Genomic DNA, 23,562 nt, shown 5'->3' on the forward strand with positions numbered 1-23,562 from the left:
CTCTCTGTAGAATTTTTGTGTATTCTTTATTCTTTAATTGGGTGGAATGATTTAATCTAGTAGAAAATTCTGAATTACAAGAGCCATCATGTTAATATAGTGCTTTGATTTTGGAATTCTTCATAGCAAAAGTGATTTCTCATTTATGTAAGCTTAGAACAGTGGTGAAGGACTGCTAGTAATATACCAGACACTTTTTAGCTTATACCCAGTTGCTGTTTCTACTTGAACGGTACCTAAATGTTTGGTCAAAATATACTTTCTCCTAATCTCTGATGCTAGCTTCACTCTTTATTTAAATTTTTGCATTCCAAGTAACTTTTCTTAAAATAAATGTGATGATGGCTGGGGTTAGGTGCCAGGAGTTCTTGGATCCATTTGCTATGCTCTGAATGCTAGGCCAAAAGTTACACATACTTAAAACTGTGAAAACAGTAATAAGCTTCAAGTGTTTAATGGTGGGATAAATTGTTTTTAATGATTCTCTAAGGATGTCTTTTCTTTTTTCTTCTACCAGCTGCTGTTCTCTCACAGGTGAAAGTCATGATCACGCTAACAGAACTCAAATACTTAGCAGATGCCCAGTCATCCTACCACATACTAAAACCATGGTGGGATGTCTTCTGGTATTACCTCACCATGATAATGCTGCTAGTTGCTGTGCTCGCTGGGGCTCTCCAGCTTACTCAAACCAGAGTATTGTGTTGTCTTCCTTGCAAGCTAGAATTTGACAATCATTGTGCTGTGCCTTGGGATTTAGTTAAAGCCAACCTTAACGTGTCGGCTAGCTCTACACCACAGATAATCATCCCGCTTAAAATCCAGAATGATCTTCATCGGCAGCAGTATTCCTATATTGATGCTGTGTGTTACGAGAGACAGCTTCACTGGTTTGCCAAATTTTTTCCATACCTAGTGCTTCTGCATACCTTTATTTTTGCAGCTTGCAGTAATTTCTGGCTGTACTATCCTAGTACAAGTTCCAGGCTTGAGCACTTCGTAGCCATTCTTCAGAAGTGTTTTGATTCTCCATGGACAACGCGTGCCCTCTCAGAAACAGTTGCCGAGCAGTCTGTGAGGAAGTTGCCAATAGCCAAATCAAAAGCAGTGATTTCATCACCTGGGAGTTCAGTAGACATACGGGCCAGCAGACAGTCCCTGCCATATTCACAGCCTGGCTTGGAAACAACTGGAAGAGAAAATTCCTCAAGTGTTCTTGACAAAAAAGAAGGGGAACAAGCTAAAGCTATATTTGAAAAAGTGAAGAAATTCAGAGTGCACGTTGAAGAGAAGGATGTCATATATACAGTGTATATGAAGCAGATTATAGTGAAAGTCATTGTATTTGTGATAATAATAATTTATGTCCCCTACTATTTATCATTTATTACACTTGAAATCGACTGTGTGGTTAATGTTCAAGCCTTTACAGGCTACAAAAGGTACCAGTGTGTTTATTCGCTCGCAGAAATTTTTAAAGTTTTGGCTTCATTTTATGTGGTTTTAGTGATCTTCTATGGCTTAACTTGTACTTACAGTTTGTGGTGGATGTTAAGAAGTTCACTTAAGCAATATTCTTTCGAGAAATTGAGAGAGAAAAGTAATTACAGTGATATACCTGATGTAAAGAATGACTTTGCATTTATTCTCCACTTGGCAGATCAGTACGATCCTCTCTATTCCCAGCGATTCTCAATATTCCTGTCTGATCTGAGTGAAAACAAACTGAAACAGATAAACCTTAACAATGAATGGTCAGTGGAAAAACTGAAAAATAAACTAGTAAGAAATTCCCAAGACAAGATTGAACTTCACCTTTTCATGTTAAATGGTCTTCCAGACAGTGTCTTTGAACTGACAGAAATAGAAGTCCTAAGCCTGGAACTTATTCCTGAAGCCAAACTTCCTTCAGCTGTGACCCAGCTAGTCAATCTCAAAGAACTGAATGTTTATCATTCGTCACTAACTATGGATTATCCTGCAGTTAGTTTTTTAGAAGAAAATCTGAAAACATTGCGCCTGAAATCTAGTGAGATGGGAAGAATTCCGTTTTGGGTCTTTCATCTACAAAACCTACAAGAATTGTGCTTAACAGGATATTTCATGCTAGATCATCACAACTCCATATACAACGAAAGCTTTCAGGGGCTAAAAAACCTGAGATCAATTCACTTGAAAAACAACCTTTCCCGTATACCTCAAGTGGTTACAGATCTTCTGCCTTCTTTACAACACTTGTCTATCAACAATGAGGGAAACAAACTGATAGTGCTGAACAACCTGAAGAAGCTGGTAAACCTGAGAACCTTGGAATTAATCTGCTGTGATCTCGAGCGCATTCCCCATTCCATTTTCACCCTAAACAATTTGCATGAAATTGACTTAAAAGAAAATAATCTCAGAACAGTGGAAGAAATAATTAGTTTTCAACATCTTAAGAACCTTTCTTGCTTAAAATTGTGGCACAACAGTATTTCATATATCCCAGTGCAGATTGGTGCATTATTAAACCTGGAACAATTGTATCTAAATTATAACAATATTAAAAATGTTCCATTGCAGCTATTTCTTTGTAAAAAATTACACTATTTGGATCTTAGCTATAACAAGCTAACCTCCATCCCTGAAGAAATCTGTTTTCTGACCAACCTGCAGTACTTGGCTTTGACAAAAAACCATGTAAGTAGAACCTTGAATTACTACTTAAAAAAAAAAAAAAGAAAATCCATTATTGACTTAACCTACTGTTTATTCTGGAACAGCCGCTGGTTCAAAATGCTTTTGTGGTGTTCATGATTAAAGTAAACCCAGTAAAGCTGAAAAAAGGGGTGATGCTTGTTTAATTACTAAAACTTTGGTGTCATCAAAGCTTGCATAATACTGACTATTACTCTGGTCTATAGCAGTTTAAGGGCTCTGATCCAGAGATAATATAGGTTAGGACGGTGGCAGAAATGTATCTTCCCTTTCCCTGCAGCTGTCTGTCCTATGTAGTATTTCGATGGATGTGAACAGTGTTAAATTTTTACCTTAAAATATCAAACTGAAAGCTGTAGTGAATCAACGACTAGTTGATGAGCAGCTCAGCGGTCTGGGAAGAGGGAAATAATTATAGCTGGTAACCTCATCAGCAGGGCTAACCTGTCTGGCTCGTTAATGTGGGGTCCAGGCTTGTGACTTAAGACTTCTTTTGAGGTTTGTAATTGTTCTTACTGATGAGGTTGGTTTTGGATGTTATATGTCAGTAGTATGGACCAGGACTAAGTTACTACTGTACCGCACAGATAACTGCTTGTACGGGCTTTACAACACAGGACCTGCTTGTGTCTCTCCACAATCTGTTTGTTCTTCATTAAGCGATTCTTAGGAGATAGTAGCCTATTTATCTCCCCTGCCACCCGCACGTGTGCACATTTGTATGCCCTTCTGCACACGCGCACATGTGTGTACTCCTCTGCCACGCTTATCTTGACTTCTGCCAGTAGCTAAGCATCTTCGTAACAAAACAGGCACATAAAACCATTGTAGCGCTGTCAAGTGCTTTATTGCAAAATGATAGAAGCATTACAATCTTCCCTTTCCTTATCCTTCCATAAACTAAGAGGGTTTTTCTACCCTAAAATAAAACTGGGAAATGTCAAAACACGCAGCTGCATGTAGGCTAACAACTTCTAATGTAAATTATTTTTGTTCTTTCCTTTCCTTTTTCTAGATTGAAATGCTGCCCGATGGATTATTTCAGTGCAAAAAGCTGCAATTTCTTCTTCTGGGAAATAACAGTCTGATGAATTTGTCCCCTTGTGTGGGTCAGCTGCCGAATCTTGTTCAATTAGAGCTCATTGGAAACTATCTTGAATCACTTCCTGCTGAACTGGAAGAATGTCAGTTCTTAAAGCGGAATAGTCTAATTGTAGAAGAAAGGTTGTTAAAAACGCTTCCACCTCGCGTAAGAGAGCGTTTGCAGACATGCTCAGATAAGTGCTAAGTTTAAAATAAAACTGCATCACTGCACTCTATAAGCCTTTTGCTTAGTATCTCTCTAAAGATCTGTATAGTTGGAGAGAAGTGGAGGAGCGATAACAGTTTACAAATCAGTCTTAAACTTAAATGCTTTGAACTGAGTTGATTGCATTGGAAAGGAGAAATTAATTTAAATTCAAACAAAAAATGCAGCCTTTTACAGGTAATCATATGTTTGAAAAATCTGAAATACAAATTGTTGGTTGGGTTCTACTGGTTGAAATGATTCAATTAAATGTTTATGATAGTATTGAAATGGAAGAGTTGATTGCCTGGCTATAGTGAGAGTGTATATACTTTTTTTCTTAGGGCTATTTTTTCTGTTGATAGTGATAATCTTAAACAGTTTCATCTCCTGCCATATGAGGTCTAAGAACTGTCTGGAATTAGTTTCTAAATATGAATTCTTCACTAACTTAGAATACGTTAAATTAAGAGTTTAAAGTTTTAAACTACTTGAGAAGTTCAATTGCATGGGGTATACTGAAAGTCATTTTTCAACATACCTTAATTTAAAGCTTTTGACAAGTACTGAGCATTAATTCTATAATTGTGGAAGATGCCGTTTGAATCTTGATGTTAAAACCAGTTGGACAACAATAGCTGAAAGCATTTTCAGTGTTTTGTCTTAAAAACAGTAAATACAAAATGAACTGTTGCCTAGAATTGGGAAATGGAAGAATCTGGAGTAATTGTCATGTGCATGTACTAGACAACAAATCTTACAGTACTGGCCTTCACAGATAATGATGGCAAACAGAACACGATAGAGTTGCAAAGTTGTCTTCTGTATGTTGTGAGCATCCCAGGTGTTAGTGTGGCATATGTTGCTGTTAAAAATATTAAACTTACCATTACTGACTGCCTCAGTGCTTCTTCTCCACACCTAATTACAGTATTTTGGTGGCTGGGGAAAGGATGAGGGAGGTTGTGTTAGGGACAGAAAGACACAGTTAAAACAAACCAAATAATCACATAGCTTATACGCACTTGGGAGGGAAAAACAGGAAGCATTATAAGCTTTGCCTCTTCTAGGGATGTAATAATTTCATAAATTATAGTGGTGGGATGAGCTCTTATGCCATCCTTAATACTTGCAGAACTGGATGGAAATAAAATGGCTCCTGACTTCATTCTTCTGCTGTGCGCTGTTTTATTGTATTTGAAGTCTCAACTCTCACGATGTTTATGATGTACACCAAAATGTAAGTTATGCCCCTGGGGAAAAAAAAAGAGCATGCTCTCCAAAAACATACTTGAAAACTTTGGTTTTTGAAAGCTTCAATATGATACAATCTCAGTCATGGGTTAAACAGATGAGGTAAACTGTGCTTTTAATGACTTCGTGTTCATCAGGTGTGCTAACTATGCATTCCAGTTTGTAATAACAAGTCATCACAGATAGACCAGTTTTAGTACTAGACTACTTTTAGTCATCTCTTGCTCCCATTCCAGTGCCAGTTTTGTGGAGCGTAAGGTTTATTTTGAATGAAAATGCCCAAACCAAGTCTGATCAACATGGAAGCAGGAGATGCACTGCAGTAGCAGTGCAAGAGGTGCATGTTTATTCACTGTACTGATGGCATTCCAAAGACCTTTGTAGTTAGACCACTTTTCTCAGGGAACCAAAATGTGGTAAGACTAATATTACTTTTTATGTAATTCTAGAAATGTTTAGTGTAAACTGATTAGTTGTGTTTATGTGCAGACCAGTGCTGCTGGAACGGTCTTTCATAGTGTCCATATATAGCTCTTCCAAACTCTAATTTTCAGTTGTATAATAGTTCCATAGGCGTTGACATGGTTCACAAACAGAGCTAGCTGTGGTAGGTGTGATTAAACCAGAGTGCATTGATTTGCACCCCTGTGGCAAGAGTTCTGTTAATAATTGCAATAGGTCAGGACTTTAGAACTTAACATTGAAGAACACTTCATGCCACAAATTGACACACAAGACTTGCAGTCTAGTAATTTTTAAAAGATTAAGCAAGCATTTTTAAAGCTTTTTTTCAATATTGTAAAGCTGTGCTGAAAAAGTTAAATAAGTATCTAGCTTCACCTTTTTAGCAGTGCATCTGCCCTTTTCCATAACCAACAAAACTGATGGAGGCAAGCAATGATCTCATATGTGCATGTTATCCTAGTTCTGTCAGAGTGAAATAACAGAAATAACTTGGAGAAAGGTACTTTTTCTAAAATGTGTAACCTCAGAGCACTTGAGGAAACACGAAGAAATGCGTAAGAATATAAGTACTCTTTTATAGGTTAAATGGGTTGCATTTTATTGCAAACTTTATTTTTTCACTCTGCACTGCCTCAAGAGGGTTGGATTTTTTCACTGCAAGTTTGAGTGTTTATAAGACACCCAGACAAAAGTCAGAAAGCTTAAAGGCTAGAATCTCTAGCCTTGCTTTCAAACCACAGTGTGCCTTTGTTATCCATTTTGTACCATGAAACCCAATCCTAGTGCTTAGAATTAAGGGTGGAGACAAATATAACTCTGAATTTCTTGAATTCACTTCAGCCATGACCTTAATATTTCATATTTCTTCAAAATGAGGGGATTTTCAGGGAACCAATGCATGAATCCACTGTCAAACTTTGTACAAGAAGTATTGTTGGCATCTAGTCTTTGTATTAAACAATCACTTCCAATCAAAAAAGGCTTTTCAACTTGTTTCAGTGTTGTACTGTGTTTAAGAACTTTGTATTGTGACCTTCCGTATCGTGAACATTTTCTGAAAAATTAAATTTTTTTGCATTACAATTCTATGAACTGTTCTTTATTTCCCATATGAGATGTTGCAATTAATGCGTAGCTCAGAAGTCTGCTTCCAGCTCTGTGTACCCATGTGCTAGCAGGTATATCTTCCCCTGCAAAATGTGAAGGTAATGAAAAGCGGGAAATGAACACGATGCTCCATATCAAAGCAGTTCTCATGTTGTGGGCTAGGAGAGAAGCTCCTGTGTTGATTAGAACTAAGCTTCTGTCTTAATTGTTGTTACAGAACCTTTTCCAGCTCTCCCACTTTCATTTTTGTGAGCGGGGTAAATATCGACTGCAGCCTGGAATTGCACTGGGAGAAGTGAGAAGGCGATGATTCCCTTCCCAGCTTGGCACGTACAGCTGTCATGCAGCTAAACTGCCAAAAATAATGCTGCTTGTAGTAAATCATGAATGTTTCCAGTATTGCCCATTGTGTTAGCTCAAAGATCTCATTTCTCTGAAATGCAAGATGATAGCTGATGGCTTTTTGTGGGAACCATGTTTCGAAGATAAGCTAAAAAACCCAAGCATGCAAATGTTGTGTTCAAGTGCTAGCTTATTATCTTTCAAAATAAGAACCTTCCTAGCAGCTTGTACAGAACAGTGGCCACTTCTTGGAGATGAAATAACTAATAAAAAAATGTCGTTTCCTTGTTCGAAGTGGTAGTGTTAGTAAAATAAGGCAGATGATTCTTCTTAAAGCTGTTGTTTTGTGCTCCTATAGATCAATGTATTTTGTTTCCGTGGCAACTTACTGCAGTTCTAATGACTTATATTTGTTAACCAGTAGATTTACATCATGCTAACAAACTTCCTGGGCATGCAGACTTTCCATCTTCAAGAATGTGACCTGAAGTTCATTCTGTAATCATTCCCAATAAGTGATTCTTTCCCTCTTCCCTTTCCACCCCAATAAGTGCTGGCGTTAGAGAACAATATAGGAGCAACCGAAGAATGCTACTAGCAAATACACGGCTGCAAATCCTGAAAGCAGGAGGCAGTGCATGTCATCCTATGGACTGTTTAGATCAAGGATTTTACAGAAGTTTGGGTATTTCTGGAGATCAGGAATCAATGAAGCGCTCGCGCTTTACTTGGCCTTGTTGGGTGGGTGAGTCCCTCAAATGTGCAGGCACGGTAACGCGTTTTCCAGAGAGGATGCAGAGACTGCGGTTTACTTGCTGTCATGATGGAGTTGACAGCTAATGTAGCCTGGGGCAACAGAGGAGGAATTGTAGTTAATTGGTAGGAAGAAGCAAGCAGTGATACTACAGTCCTAGATGCTTGTAGGATATAGCGATGTCTCGGGAATTCCTGCATCTGGAGAAGTCGTCATCCTGGCATTGCACGAAGAGCTTTTATCCCAGTCCTCCATTGCCAGGGCACAGTGATGGAGGGGGCAGTAGCAACCCGCCCTGGGGCTGGACTGGCATCTGAAAAGGTTTAGGCATTAACTCAGTCTAGTGTGTTTAGTAAATGAACCGTTACATCTTTGTCTTGTTGCCTCCTTATGTTTGTTCGTTTTTGTGAAGATCTGTTCTCTCTTTGTCCAACCTCTAATAACTCATAATCCATTTTTATTATTTTGTGCAAGTGTTCTCTCTGCTTGGCAGGGGCTGAATAAAAGGCTTTCAGGTTGTATGGCTATGCGAGCCATATGCATTTAACACTTGGAGAGGTGGAGAAAGGAGGATGAAAATTGGTCTACCTGCCGAGAGAGGGGAAAGGAATAATTGCTCAAAGTAACAGGGAAGATGTCTGAGAGATCATTATTACTACTAAGCGCAGCCAGGTTACTGGGAAGTGTTGCTCACTAGTTACGGCAGTATGGTGCTTAACGCAGTGAGGTACGAGTCTGAAGTGCTTGTGGGCTTGCTGTTAAACAGGTGAATTTATCACTTGTTATTGCTTTTTTTTCCTCTTGTAAAAATACTACTTATAAATCTACTGCTACTATTTATAAAACTTATAAAAATCTGAATAAAACTTACTTTTCTTTGCCCTCCCTCATCCTTGCATATCTATGTATTGCAGAACCAATACTCTTGTCAAAAGACATTGCAAAGCCACTAACATGATTAGTATTTGAAAAGTGTGTGAGGATTAAAACTGTAATGGAGATATGTAGAAATGCCAGTCACTGCAACCTCCCTGGCAATGCAACTTGAAAATCTCTCAAGTTGGGATTAAGGTTTAATATATGGATGGTAAGGAGAGAAGGAGGAATGTTGCTCACTACTCTTCATTGAAAACATAGCTGACCTGCAAATAAATAGTGAATTGACTGATTATTTTAAACCCACCTTGCTCAGTAGCAAAAACTGCATAAAACTGTGCATGAAAGAGTCTGGTGGGGTGGGTTTTTCTCAAGTGAAGTGGCTTGTTTTAGCTACAGGTGTTTAATCCCTCTGCATCAGCATAGGGGAGGTCCCATTCCTTTGGCCCTGCAGTCCAACTACACCATTGCTTTGGCTTTTGCTGGACCTTATGCTGAGCTGATTCGATGCAAAAGCCTGGAAAAATGCTACTTATTGTACTAGGTTTCTGCAGGTTTGGCAAGCTGAATTCATTTGGTACAGTGTGACAAGTACCAAAGTCCATAGAACGGGACAAAGATCAGTACCTTCCCTTATGATGATTGTTTAGGGTGCAAAGTCATATTCTTGGCTGCCTCTCCTTTTATTTAATAATGCATTATTACAACCAAATGGTCACAACTTCTTTACATGGGCTATAATATATATATATAGCTACATATACGCACATACATAGGTATTGAATCCAGATCTGGTATTAAACAGGTCTAGGACACAATAATGTACTAAATATGTGTATCTAAAGTAAGTATTAATGAAGTGGGAAATATCAGAATAGAAAGATTAAAAAAACCTCTTTGAGAGTTCATAAACAGCATGTCTTGAACTGATCTTATTGGATAACAGATACTCTCGGTTACCTTGGCTGCAATGGTTGCCTGAAAACTTAGGAGTAGGAGAGAAGCTAATCAGACTTTCAAGACGTGTAATCCATGATAATTGGTGACTTTGCAGGCTCATTAATCCCCAATGCTGTCAGCTTTCCTCAGGTTGCCTATGTTTTACCTAGATTAGTGCTCCGATTACGGAGCAGTGATAGCGGTTTCTGTGCTCCTTTGAGAGTTTTCTGCTACTTAGGGATGATTCAGGTTCTCCAGCAGCAGCTGCTGAACTGTTGTATTTCAGTCTGAGTTATTAACGTAACCCAAAGTTGGCATCGCTTTTTGTGAGGTAGGCAAATACTAAGCTGCTATGTCAAAGCAACAGAGCCGCTCCTGTGGTGGGGATGGAAAACCAAAGAGGGGAGAGAAGCTAGGGCAGGGGCTTTGTAGAGCAAGCCCTTTTCACTCCTGGATCTGTCCCTTAATCTGGCTGATGACAGATACTGCTGCTTATTCTTCAAAGCAGTCGGTCTCATTATAGAAAACTCAAGAAGTAACTTGAGGGCTGTGCGGAGACTGATTCTGTAAGGTACTGAGTTTTTGAGTAACTGCTTAATGAATGTGCTTGACTCCCACCCAAAGGCAGTGGGAGTTCAGGGTGTTCATACCATTCCAAATAACCCTTTATTTTCTTAAAGATGTCTTGATAAAAGGAGCTTGTGCAACAATGATTTGTTTTCTTTCTGTTCTGTGGATATAAATTATAACATATGCATGAAAAGGAAATGGATAACAGTTTTCTGTTTTTAAAAAATGGCTAAAATCAAGCAACAATGTCAAAGGCAAGGACATATGAATCTTATTTGATTTAAATCTGTGTTTGTGCCAAGTGTGTGTGGTTTTGCTAGCTTGAGAAATAAATCTACTGAATGGCCTTAACTGATAACATATTCTTTCCTGCACTGGTTCAGAGAAAACTCTGATAATCTTTAGGTACAAAGTTTTAAATTTACTGAGTCTTGCTTTTAGCTATAGCTGCCTATTTTTTTTTCTGGATTTCATAATGCCAGCAGCTTGTAAAGAGGGATTGGTTTTCATTGCCATAGATTTACACAGATCCATCAAGAGTATAAGCAAAGCCTCATATTCTATAGCAAAGGAGTCTGAAATTCTACATGAAGTTTCTAGTTGCAGTAGGCTACAATACATAGTTACATTATTTATTATGTTAAAATGGAGGCTTTTAATAAGTTAAGCTCACAAATAAAGATTAATAGTCGATAGAGTAGTACTTCGGATACTTTGATGAAAAGCTCTGCGTGTTTTACGCTGCCCTGCACTTAGTTCTTAATATATCAAAGATGTCTGTGCTGGAAATGCGCAACTGTCAGTGAGAAGCTGAAGCAGTGGGCAGATGGGAAAGTGGAATATGCACACGAGCGGAATGTTCTTGAGTCAGCAGTGAAGTAGCAAATAGTGCATGACAAGCTGTCTTTTTAAGACTTCAGGCTTAATCAGTTCAGATCTCAGTCATTTGCTTCCCTTGGAGTATTGCTCCAGGACCTTGCAGACTCAAGAATACAGAACTAGAAAAAAGAACAAGTTTGGGGATTTTTCTTCCCTGAAAAAAGCTGCTGGGTTTTTTTTTTTCAAGGAAAATAACAAAGCTATGCTGCAGAAGTCTAGTATGGTTAATAAGGCTTTGAGCTCCTTTAGGTTGCAATATCCCTCTTGCATTTTTCAGAAGTTTCTCCCTTTAAGGAAGGCCAGTGTGCCACTTGATTTCAGCTCTGCCTTTTCTCATTAACGACCTACCCTTTTGTGAGTTTTAATTGTAGTAATAATTGCACAGGGCAAAGGAGTCCCCTACAGCTTCTAGATGACAGTGAAAGTTCTCTCCCTTGTGCCCAGGTAAACATTCCTTCAATTTCTGTATTGAGGGCAGGGAGACGCCACACCACTGTGGTTGCTGCCTCCCCCTTAGAGGCCAGCTGTCGATAGAACTGCAGCCTGGTACGTAGGAGAATTCATGCTTGTGCTGGCATGAGAGATCGCTGGGAGGGGCACAATGGGGCTGATTATTTTGGTGGCTGTGCCAGTTTGTGCGAGTTGTGATCCTTCGTAGATAGAAATGTGACCTAAATAGTGGCCGTATCCAAGTGTGGAACGTGCGGTAAGAAGCACACAGGCTGGGAGGCAAAGTCCGCAATTCTCTAGAGGCTGTCCTTGCTATATGTTGAAAGAAGTGAGCTGGCCAAGAGTACTGGAAAAAGTCTTATTTGGAGGGGGAAGCTTTGGTTGTAGGTCTGAGTCCCTCCCAATACCAGCATTTCTGTTTGCATCCTTAGCATTCATTTAGCTAACAGCTGTATTTTTGCCATCTTCACAGGGCTGGGCCGGTGGCTGCTTTGACAGTTACGTAAGTCCATAGGTCAGTGGAGAGGAAGCAGCATTTACCTCGATTCTTTCTCAGCCAAAGTAAAATGCTAAAAAATCAGAGAGCTCTTTTAGTGTAAGCTGTACATACTGATATCGAATCAGATTGCCAGAGAAGCATGAGAGAGGCCTCCTGCGCAGCGAGGAAGCTGACACATTTGGATATGCCAAGTAATGTCTTTGCCTTTCCCTCCCAAAATGATACATGTCCTGAGAACACCTCCAGCTGAGAGGGAGAATATATGCTGAGGAATGCTGACCAAAGGACTGCAGTCATTAATGAACAGTCACACAAATGTAGAAGGTATGTGTGTACGATTATTAAAGATTCAAAAATTAAGCTGCTAGGTAAGTGTTCAGAAATAATCAGCTATGCCCAGAAAACAAAAACAAGCGTTTGTAGAGGATATTTACGCTGTGCTCTTGCTGCTTAGTATTTTCCTTTTCATTTGTTTTATTTTTTTAAATCTCCTGTTTAAATGCCAGTTCATTTCTGCTTTTAAATGCTCCAAGCCCCCTGTGTAAAGTATTTCTACTGTAACATTTCTCTCCTACCCATGCTTTATGCAACTGTAGGCATATTTTACTCTTCACCTCCCCCTGCCGGTGCAATTTCCTTGGAAAGACAGTTTAGTCACTGCTATGTGGAGCAAAGCCCTGAAAACCAGCAATGGAGCTCTTGGTGGGGGCAGCAGTACCAGTTCATCTTCACACTGCCAGTTGGCTGCTGGGGGCAAAGCAAATGCATTACCCAAATAGCAAAAAACCTAAGTGAATTCCTTAATTGAAGTTACGGATTTCAGTGGAAAAACGGGCATTTTCCGTGTATATTTTTGCTGCCAGGGTGTCTTCACCCAGTTTGGATGCTAATCAGTCCAAGCTGAGAAGTAAGCAGTGATATTAAGATGGGTGTTAAGCTCTATTAGAAAAGTTGTATTACATGGAAGGTCTCAAAAAATGGGATAAAGTCCTTTTCTAGTGAGAAACAGCTACCATTACTTAGCTCCGGAGGGACTAGGCGTTATGTTAATTTTCTCCCCACTTCAAAGCCGTGTTGGAATAGTTACCTGGGAGCATGCTCTGCTCACCTAATTCCCCTTTTGTTGGTATCTCTGTGTGCACGGGGCAGTATAGTCACTACATCCCTTGGGCTGCGTTGCTAGTTTGGAACGACCTCTCCTTCCCAATCCTGGAGTTGTTTTTGTTCTTTAACCTTTTCCTGAATATCTGCTATTTTCCTCATGTGCCTTGAGTGGCCCTGCTGGGAAGAGGGTTTTTCTTCATTTCTTTTGAATAAGTGGGAAAATAAAATACTTGTTATTTTCAGCCTGTGGATAAGATCCGAGTAACTTCCTAAGGCATCATGTATTGTCTTCTGGTTTTATTCTATGAATGTGCAACATAACATACTCTACAGGATTTTCAAACATAACTGAATAAATAGTTTCATTATGTAAAACGGATGACATTTAAAAATCAAATTTATAACTTGCCGATGGCCAGCATTTAAATGTCTAATAATTTTTTCCATTACTAATAATCTGGCAAAATGATGTGCCTAATGAGTTATTGGGCTGTACCTCTGCCGTTTTGCTTATTTACAATGAATCACAATTGTCTCCTCTTGCTTTGTTTCTGTGGGTTTTTTTGGAAATCGATTTAATTCATTGCTTCCAGCTCAGGTCCTTTCTCACCTGACTCCTCACGCTCTAGTTTTCTCCTGGGAATATACCACAGCATCTGCCTCCATGGGCTGCTTTGTCCAGTCCTTTCAGTCTGGGTGCATTTTCTCTCTTGAGGTTGCAGCCACTGTACAGCTTAAGGCATCCATGTACGATCATCCTCTATTTAAATCTCTCTGCATGCATAATTTAGGCTGTATAGCACTGTTTCTGGGGTCTTTGTTTCAGCTGGGGGTTTCTATGATTCTATGATGTGTAATTGCTCACCTCCATGAGGAGGGTGAATGTTCTTGTGTGCCAGCTTAGGTAAAATTTTTGGCTGGCTCTTCACAGAAATGTTTCAGTGTGACTATCACTACAAGGAGGTGGTGGTGGAGCATGTCCAGAGAAGGGCAACGGAGCTGAGGAAGGGTCTGGAGCACAAGTGTGCTGGGGGGTGGCTGAGGGAGCTGTGGGGGTTTAGCCTGGAGAAGAGGGGGCTGAGGGGAGACCTCCTTGCTCTCTGCAGCTACCTGAGAGGGGCTGGAGTGAGGTGGGGGTTGGTCTCTTCTCCCAAGTCACTAGTGATAGGATGAGAGCAAATGGCCTCCAGTTGCTCCAGGGGAGGTTTAGATTGGCTGTTAGGAGAAATTTCTTTACTGCAAGAGCGGTCAGGCACTGGCACAGGCTGCCCAGAGAGGTGGTGGAGTCACCATCCCTGGGGGTGTTTAAAAGACATGTAGCTGTGGTGCTCAGGGACATGGTGTAGGGGTGGGCTTGGCAGTGCTGGGTTAATGGTTGGTCTTTGATGATCTTAAAGGTCTTTTCTAACCTAAATGATTCTATGATCCTGCCACCAGGTATCCCCAGACTAGTCACTAGAGGTCAACATCATCATCTTCTAATAGAGCACTAACTACCATATAATTAAAGGACAGTCTCCTGCTTGTAGCAGTTCATTTCTCTAAATGCTTTAAATGTTCTTGATGGGATGTTACTGATCCTGTCACTTTCCAGGTTTAGGAGGGCAGAACATGTATAACAGGAGTTAGTAGTTTCTCAAAGTGTGGGCATTTTAAAGGTACCAGGAGCAAGGAAAGAAAAAAAAACCAAAACACAAAAACAAACCAATCTGAAGGCCTTTGCCTTTCTGTGCCTGAGGTTGCTTCGGTGAGTGCCTTGGGGAACAGTGGCAAAGCCAACAAGGCAGAGCAATAAAAAAAACTTTTCTGGAGCCATTGCTGTGTGTCAGAGTTGTAGGTCTTCCAGCTAATGTGTGTGTAGCCAGGGACTCCTGTCAGTACAGCGTGCACTTCATCAGCACCATAAGAAGTCTTGGGGATCCCTAGGATTTTCCAGATGCAGATGTGGATCTTTACATGCCTACGTGGAGATGCTTTTTACTGTTTCTAGCTTGGACAAGCATACAGTTTACCTGAAGACTTTGACAAACTTCCATAACTGCATGGAAGTTAAGAAAACTGAAGCTAGGGAGGAAAAGTCTAATGCTGCATCATTTCATAAGCAGCTGAAGGAAAGAAGCCTGGCCTACAGATCGGCGTCCCTGAAGATTTCCTCATAGCTGGGGTATTTAAAAGTAACCTCCCTCTTACAGATTTTCTGGTGTCAATCTTGCAGGCTTTCTCTTTGCTGGAACAATTGCAGGATCTTCTTCCCCTAGGTAGCCAGTTGCCTATTTTCATGCAACTCGAAGGACCTCAGTTTATCTGAGACTTCTATTCTTTTGCTAAATTTGTCTGAAAAGCACCAGCACATTCAGGATTTGTTAGGGGGATGATACAGATAGCATCATTACTTTAATGCTTATTCCTGACCTAATTTCCTGCGGGAATATGATGTAAATAATCTTCATCCTAAAAAATCTGCAGAAACCATATTTGGCACTATGAATGCGGTATTGTCTGGGCTAAATCATCCACTCTGCATTTAATGAACTTTGAAAGAGGTGAAGAAAGCAACGCTTCTAGGGAGAGATCCCTAGATCAGAGTTTCAAGTGTGCATCTATAAATACCAAATCTCCTTTCAGCTTATAACTATCTGCTAGGTCTAAGAGGAACACTGAAGATAAGGGAGAGGAAGGGAAGATGGACTTATCCAAAGGCACAGAATAAGACTGCCTAGGTGATCCTGAGTGTAATTACCAAAGCTTTAACTAGTTAGGATTTTCATTGTTGCTGTTGTTTCTGTTGGAAAGTTGTTCGTAACTTCCCGTGTTTCTGGTTTTTCATAAAAACATGGTGTTCATGTCAAATTTATAGAACTTGAGCCAGCTTTTATTTGTTAGACTGGAAGAAAAAGAAGCAGAAACAGTACTTTAAAGAATCTTTTTTTCCCCTGTAGGAGTTACCTTCTCGCTGTCAAGAACTTGCCAGGAGAGGGAATGCAGACTGCCCTCTGTTCTGGCTGGGCTGCTGTGCATTGCTGTCTCTTTTTTAGCTAATGCAGCTTGACTGCTTCTGGGCTATAAGCTAGGCCCATGGGCCGTGCCAGGCAGCTCTCCCAGCTCACCCGGGCCTAGCTCAGGGTCTCCGCACAGTGGTTCTGTGCGGGGGGAGTCCTGCTGCGATGCAGAGACTGAAGGCCACGCCGCTGAGATGCTGTGGATGTAGCGGCAAAATATAGGTGCAGGGGGACAAAGGTTCTGTTCCCGTTTTCTGAGCAGAGCTGGCGTATCACCTTTGGTAGGCTGACTCCGCTGTGTGTTTTCCCACCGTGAGGCTGGAGGAGGGCCATCTCTCTGGCATACAGTGCTGTTGTCAGGGCTGAACTGAAATTCCACGAATAGCATGAGCTGGCACAAACTGGTGGTACTGCTGAGGGAGATGGCTCTGCTGCCCTCTCCTCCCTCCCTCCTTCCCTGTGCGTGCAAATATCTCCACAGCTGTGCAGACAATGTCTGCACGGCTGAGCTAAACAGGCCTGGGGCAGAGGCCCAAGCACTAGCATGCTCTCTATTCGTACTGCAAATTGTGGTATAGTTCACGGCAGAGCTCAGGGCCGGTCAGCACCCTTCCCAGCAGTGCTCTGGGTGCCACGGGCCAGCGACTGCTTCCAGCTGGCAGTTTGGGTGCAGCCCTGTCGGTGGCAATGGGGGAGGTTAGCTGCGTGGACCCAGGCTGTTCTGTGCAGTAAGTAGGTATGAAAAGTAACCCGAGTATCATGTCATTGTCCTTTAAACCTTGATGAGCTGACTCTGTCTAGTTGCATATCCTTGGACTCATACAAGTGGGATTTTCATATTCCTGCCCCTTTCTTTGCTGGGCCAAAAAGTAAATGAGTAACAGAAATACGAGAGCATTTGAAAACCTGTTTCATGAAATGCTATACCTGGATGTGTGTTCCATCCAATACCTTTGTATAAGTCAGAAAGACCACCTGAAGTCAGAAGTATACAAACACTGAACAGTAACCACGACGTCACCTGGGTTTGACTCCTGATGTCTTATTAGAAGTTGCAATCTTTACTCACCAATAGCCAGTGTCAGGACCTGAGCTGTGCTTGATAAAGCCGAGAAACAAACACTTCCAGGGTTGAAACCATACTAGATTTTGCACCTCTAAGAGCTACCTTATTTAAAGCTAAGGTTTCCTCCAGCGTGTTGGAGCAGAAGTTCCCTGAAGGGAGGGAGCAGAAGGCTCTCCTGGGAGGATTGCTTTCCTTCTATCCAGAGGCCAGACTTTTGCACATGGTGTATGGCACCTTGCTTTGAAAGTGCTCTGCTTAACCACTGCTTCAGAGTAGGTTCTAACCAGCAGAACTGATTTCTTAATGAACCTGGATGGACAGGTTTCCTATTGCTTTTGAACCCCAAAATGCACTGTTCCCTTCCCCCTTAGAACTGCAGTGTTCACCTGTTTCTATATAATCATTGCCTTTATTATTGCTAGTTGGAAGGCTGGACATAGAGCTCTCAACACCTCTATTAGTGCGGCATTCAAGCTGCAAGTGGATATGGTTTCATAAGATAAAATCATGGAGAGATTACATTTTATGCTGAGATTATTTTGTACTGCTTTGTTTCAGGGTTTGCTCTGGACACATAGGCTTCCTGTTAGCCTAGCAAAGGTCTTCTAACATGTCTCTTTTCTTCATTCTTCTTTTCACAAACTAAAATAGCCTAGTGGTACAGAGACTGAGAGCATTACCTTTGTTCCTTCCCTCTTTACACTTGCATTTTACACAATAATCTCTGGGAAACAATCCTATTCCTGGAAATTCATCACATTCCTCACAGTTGTGTGGCCTCACTGATGGTGTTCTTCATCTGCTTCAAGAGATTCAGTGGAACTTATATTTGTGCTTGGGATTCCTGGAAGGTTTGTCATATACAGTGCTCTAAAAATGCAATACAGCAGATGAAGCCAGGCACTGAAAAATGCATGGATCACTCTCTTAAATTGATATTAGCCAGCCTGAAGGGGAAGTTTCTACTGCATAGTCTGAGTCTTAAAGGTCTCAAGTGTAAATACATAACCTTTAGCCTCTTGCTGAACAAAGAGTCATTGTACCGTATAGTCCAACCAACAGCTAGACCAAAACAGCCTGCATGGATGTTTCACCCCCTTATATTTGTGCTATAGTAAAAAATCTTCTCTCTCATTTCAGCTGCACACAGGCTTGATTTTAGTATGTAAGCATATGTGTATGTATATGCAAATACACACAGCCTTAATTCTAAATACTGTAGTGGGACAGTTGTTCATATTTATAGGAACTTCTGGCAACGCAGCGTGGACTGCTTGGACAACTCTGCAAATCACATCTACCAGAAGCACCTACAGCTGTGAGAAGGGAGAAACAAAGCCCTCAGATCATGATCTTTCAACTGTGTGAATGGCTCACAGCCAGAGCTTGGAGGATACAAAAGCATTTTGAGAAGTAACAACAAGGAGACTTTTAAATATGGAGTCGCTGACCTAGCTGAATTGGGTGTAGCCCCGGTGGAGAGCTGACTGTTGCCAGCCTAGGAAAGGGGAGGGTAAAAATGAAAGTGTCAAGTGCATGCTGTGCGTATGATGCCTGAATAGTTGGACTGACAGTTAGCGTAGGCCATAGATTGTTGTTATTTATGCCCTCTCACCACAAAAGCCTGTTTGAACCATCTTCCTGAAGACTGCTCGCTCTCGTGTGAGGTCCCCCACTTGCGAGGCTGCGCCCACCATGGCCTTTGTACCAAAGGAGTCCTGGAGCAGCGAGGTACATTGTCTCTTGGGTTGTTCCCCTACTGAAGCAATGCGAAGTAGCCAGAGTTGAAATTGTCAACTATCCCTCAGTTTTTTTGGTGGCGTTTGAGGTTTTTTTTCCCCAAAAGTTGGATTCAGATTGATTTCTAGTGAAGCACGAGGCTCAAAAACGACCGAAAAACACCAGAGGTAAAAAAAACCCAAACACCTTTTAACTGTGTGCATTGAAACGGGGGCAAGTCTGAACTTAGCAGGCGTAATTGCAGCGGGGTCAGATGCATTCCACGCGAGCGACTGTCGGCCGATGAGTAAGCACGAAGCACGGTGCAGGATGTATGTTGACTTCCGCTGTCGGAAGTAGCGTTGGCCCGCACCTGTGTCATGTATACGCAGCAAAACACGGATCCATTCGTCCTCTGCGTGGGCCTAGCCTAATGACGCAGGAAAATGTTGGGACTTGTCTTCTGCCATCACACGAGTGATTTAAGGAATCGCGCTGGTACCAAACCAGAATGATGAGGTGGAGGTTTTCCTTCTCTCGTACCTCCACTGATGGCAGCAGCACAGCCGACGAACTGCGCTTCCACACTGAGCATGAACGCTTACACCAGAACACATCTGCGCTGCCTAACAGCTCAGTGACGCTTAGCACTATAAATCCAAAAACATGATTACTTTTATCAGACCAGACTCTTCTGCGTTAGGAATCCCATTACTCTTAAAGCTACTGAGCTCACACAGAAGCCACCAAAAAACACTTCACATTTTGCTCCTTATCAGCTATGTCTGTATCAGATAATCCCCTCTGCAGGTAAATTATTGACTAGCTCATCCCCAGTCCCCTGAGCCTTCCTCTCTCCTGCCAGGCACTGTATTTCAGAGCATCGTTTAGACATGTGGGGTTTTTTCAGTGTTGATCTGTTCCAGCAATTAACACAAAACATTGTTTATTTTAAGTTTAGGCAGCCAAGACTGCTGCTATATTTTAGTGCTTTCTAATTTTGAGAAGCTATTCTCATCCTGACCCTTTCCCAGCTAACAGCCATACCATATGTCTGATTACTCAGGTTCCCATGCAAACTAGGAAATTAAAAATTCCAGATGATTAACAGACATTTATTTTTGTTTGAGATGACTGTTCTAAAACACCATTAGAAAAAAAAACAACTTAGGGAGCTCTTTCTCAAACATTTACTTTATCATTTTCATTCAGGATATTTTCATTCAGAATGCGCTGTTTGTGTTTTTAAATTATGATTTATTGACACAGGTTTGCTGGCAGTAAAAGATCTGCAAATAGCTGTTTAAAGACAGTGGATAAAAAGGTGAGTAATTCAATGGTGGAACTGAGGGGCGGGGGGGTGAAGCTAGGGAAAAACGTTCCAAGCTGAGGTCTAATGACAGCAAAAGACATGAATCCTCCTTGAAGCATCCAAGCCCAAACCACGATGCAAAGTGGACCACCAACGACAGTCTGTTCTCTCTTAGCAGGATGCCAGCCAGGGGGAGCCGGTCATGTAACCAGTGACTCAGTCCAGCACAGCATCGGAGCCAGGATACCAGTCCGGACAGGTCACTGCTCAGGCAAGTAGACTTCCCTAAAGGTAGAGCTGCTTTCTATTAATTTATAGATTCTGTGCATAAATTTGGTTACAAGCAGAGTGGCTCTGTGAGTATCACAGTCTGGCTTGTGCAAGGGGCCGAAGGCTGCTGAGAAAACCAAGTATGAGAGAAAAAACAAACACTTGAATGAAGCCATCTCTCTGTGAGTGCTTGGGTGAGGGTAAGAGATGATGGCGCCTGTATAGAAAAAAGCCCATATGCACGTCAGACCAGCTACGGCATTTCAGTAGAGAACATTGGAGGGGGCAGAGAGTGGGGGGAAGGCTGGGAGGCAGGACCTGGGGCAGCCTCAGCTACCACTTGAGGACAACAAGCCTGGCGATTGACTCTCATCCCAATATCTTCCCCCAGAAGCGTTTGTCCTTGCTACCGCTTGTTTATTCAATCACACCCATAAGGGCGCGTTGGTAGTAATAAATGCCTCCATTATTTTGAAAGTAGCATTTAAAAATTGTAAAGTGCTTGTTCTGAGCTCTGGCTGCTGGGCTTCATCCCTCCTGCCTCACATGCGGCGTCACATCACATCTAAAATGAGGTAAGATGCTGTACCCCATGAAGCGCACGGCTCAGCTGCGATAGCCCTACCAAGCACAGCTGCAGGGCTCCCCAGTTCGGAAGACATCTTCAGACGGATCACTGAAGAAAACCTAGTGATGGTCAGGAGTGTAACAGAGGTAAAGCATCGTTCAAATCCAGGAGCTCTGGTTCAGCCAAAGGTCAGAAAATGGGAGTTAGTCCTATTTCTTCTGGCACGTCTTTAGCTCTCTGTTTTCTCAACAATACACGGTACATGGGGACAGCTGTCAATAGCTTCTCTACAGAGAACTAGTTGGGCCAAATTCTTCCCTGATGTAATTGCACTGCTTTCATTGTAATCACACCAGTGGCTCCTCTTAGGAACGATAAAAGAGCTCAGGATGTAAACATCCTTTCAGTGTTTTCCTTCTGATTAAAGCAGATTTTGGTACACAGAAAGTGCTGCAGGCTTAAGAAATGATACCATATTCTTCACCTTGCGCTGAAGCTTTGCTTCTCCTGCCCAGGCTCAGCCCATAGTGGCCACGCAAGTTATTTTAAAAGTCTGTATTTCCAGTGCGCTGTGATTGTTTAAACATCTGGTGCACTTACAATTCATATTTCAAAAACACTAATCTGGGGCGGAGAGGGGTTAAAATGTGAAACTAGAGAAAAGCAAACTAGGGGAAAAGATAAATGTTGACAGAAACTTCAAGCAGCTAAGAAGCGCTAGAGCTGTCAAACCATGGATTTTGGATTTGAGCTGAATCAAATCACAGAAGCAGTTGTTCAGTCCTTCGTCTGAAAGCAATTTAGCTTTTCTGTGTTAGCAGATTATGCTGTTTTCAACAGTTGCTGGAGGGATGACTGATGAAAATAATTTTCATTGTGGGTGTGTTTCCAAGTACAGACAAAGCTCTTGCGCTCAAACTCCCGTTTTCTTGCCCCGATCTCTCCTGAAGCTGAGAGGGGATGCGGTCTGTCACGCTCTGCAAGCACCGTCCCCTCAGCCCCGGCTTCAGGGCTGCTCTTAGGACCCCAGACTTCGGGGTATGGGATGGCTTTGAGTTTTTTCAGGCTGCATCCTCAAATTATCAAGGGATTAGAGAGAGAAAAAAAACCAAAACAAACCCAAAACCCTGAGCAGGACTCAGTAGAAGGTGGGGGCTCTATCCTGGCAGATGCTGAGTTGGCACTGATCGAGGGCTTCAGGACTGGGCATCCTGAACCCGGACCGCACTCAGGAATCGGCCCATGGGTACAGGAACAGGGGATAACCATCAGGTAGGCGCTGACGGTGCGATCTGTCCCTCTGTCCAGCTGGGATTGGAGGCTGGTCTGCGAGAGTTTTAACTTGGGTGCAAACCAGCGCTGTTCTTGGTTCCGTGGTAGTGTAAGTACTGCAAGGTAGCACTCTGTAGCAGCAGTAACACTTCTGGAGTTTGTAAATTATGAATGACAGAATTGGGCCATCGACAGTAAAGGCAAATGCACTAAGTTTGTGGTAATGGCATTTCCTAGATGGTCCTAATGAAAATAACACAGGAATTCACAAATAAATTACAGTTTTCTGCATGCAGCAAAATCTCTCCACTGGAGCAATGGTATCCGGAGCCCCAGCTGTGTGTTTAATACCAAACATTAATTTTTGGGCCTTCTTCCACCAAAAGCTCATGTACCAGAACTACAGTGAGCCTCCATCCCCAAACCCATCACCTCTAATTACCCATCGACCATGTTTTCTGTTGCAGTATCAGTGACCTTGCCTGTAATTATTCTTCACCGGGGAAGCTTAGCTCAGTCCTCCAAGTACTGCAGCAACTCTGAACAAAAATAACCCAAAAGTCCACAACAGGAAACGTTAACAATGGCAGGGCTACTGGCCACCATGTCACCGTAAAATAAATGAGCAGCTGAGAGGGAGTTCAGGGAAAAGCAGCACCATGAGTAGGTAATGGGAGGGACTGACTTATGAGAAAAGATTAAATGAGCTAAGCGATGACGAAAGGGTGACTAGAACAACTGCCTGCAAATATTTGAAAGAAGAAACCATCCAGGACAGGGAGGGATTCTCTAAGCTGCTGCCAGGAGTTAAGAGTAATGGAAAGAAACCAATAAAAAGAAAACGAATGCAGCAGTCACCATAACCGTTTCCTGAGCTCAAAAAAGAAACCCAGTGTTTTCATCCATACAGGGACCTTGCTCGTTTGTCCTGCTCTGCTCCTCAGCCGTACCCCCCAAAGCATGGGGCTCAGGCTTAAAATGGTGTAAGGGTGCAATGCTGCTGAAGCCTTTCAGGCTGGCGGCCCTGAAGGCCTGTGAGGGAGCCATGCCAACAACGTCTTCCAGCTCCTGCCAGATTCAGACCCTCATGGCTTGAGGTGCCGCAGAAACCCTCACGGCTCCAGCTGAGGAA

The 23,562-nt window shown here is 42.0% G+C and overlaps 1 protein-coding gene across 1 annotated transcript in view; it reads left to right on the plus strand.

The window, feature by feature from the left end:
• LRRC8C (leucine rich repeat containing 8 VRAC subunit C) overlaps nt 1-23,562 on the plus strand; it is a 65,598-nt gene that overhangs the window by 17,793 nt on the left and 24,243 nt on the right. Inside the window, exons 4-5 of the mRNA XM_064455782.1 lie at nt 518-2,679; nt 3,713-3,978. Coding sequence (XP_064311852.1) covers nt 544-2,679; nt 3,713-3,978 — 2,402 coding nt within the window. The 5' untranslated portion in view covers nt 518-543. The remainder of the gene's footprint in view (nt 1-517; nt 2,680-3,712; nt 3,979-23,562) is intronic.

The sequence above is a fragment of the Phalacrocorax carbo genome, chromosome 6 (genome assembly GCF_963921805.1).
Source record: "Phalacrocorax carbo chromosome 6, bPhaCar2.1, whole genome shotgun sequence".
NCBI lineage: Eukaryota > Metazoa > Chordata > Aves > Suliformes > Phalacrocoracidae > Phalacrocorax > Phalacrocorax carbo.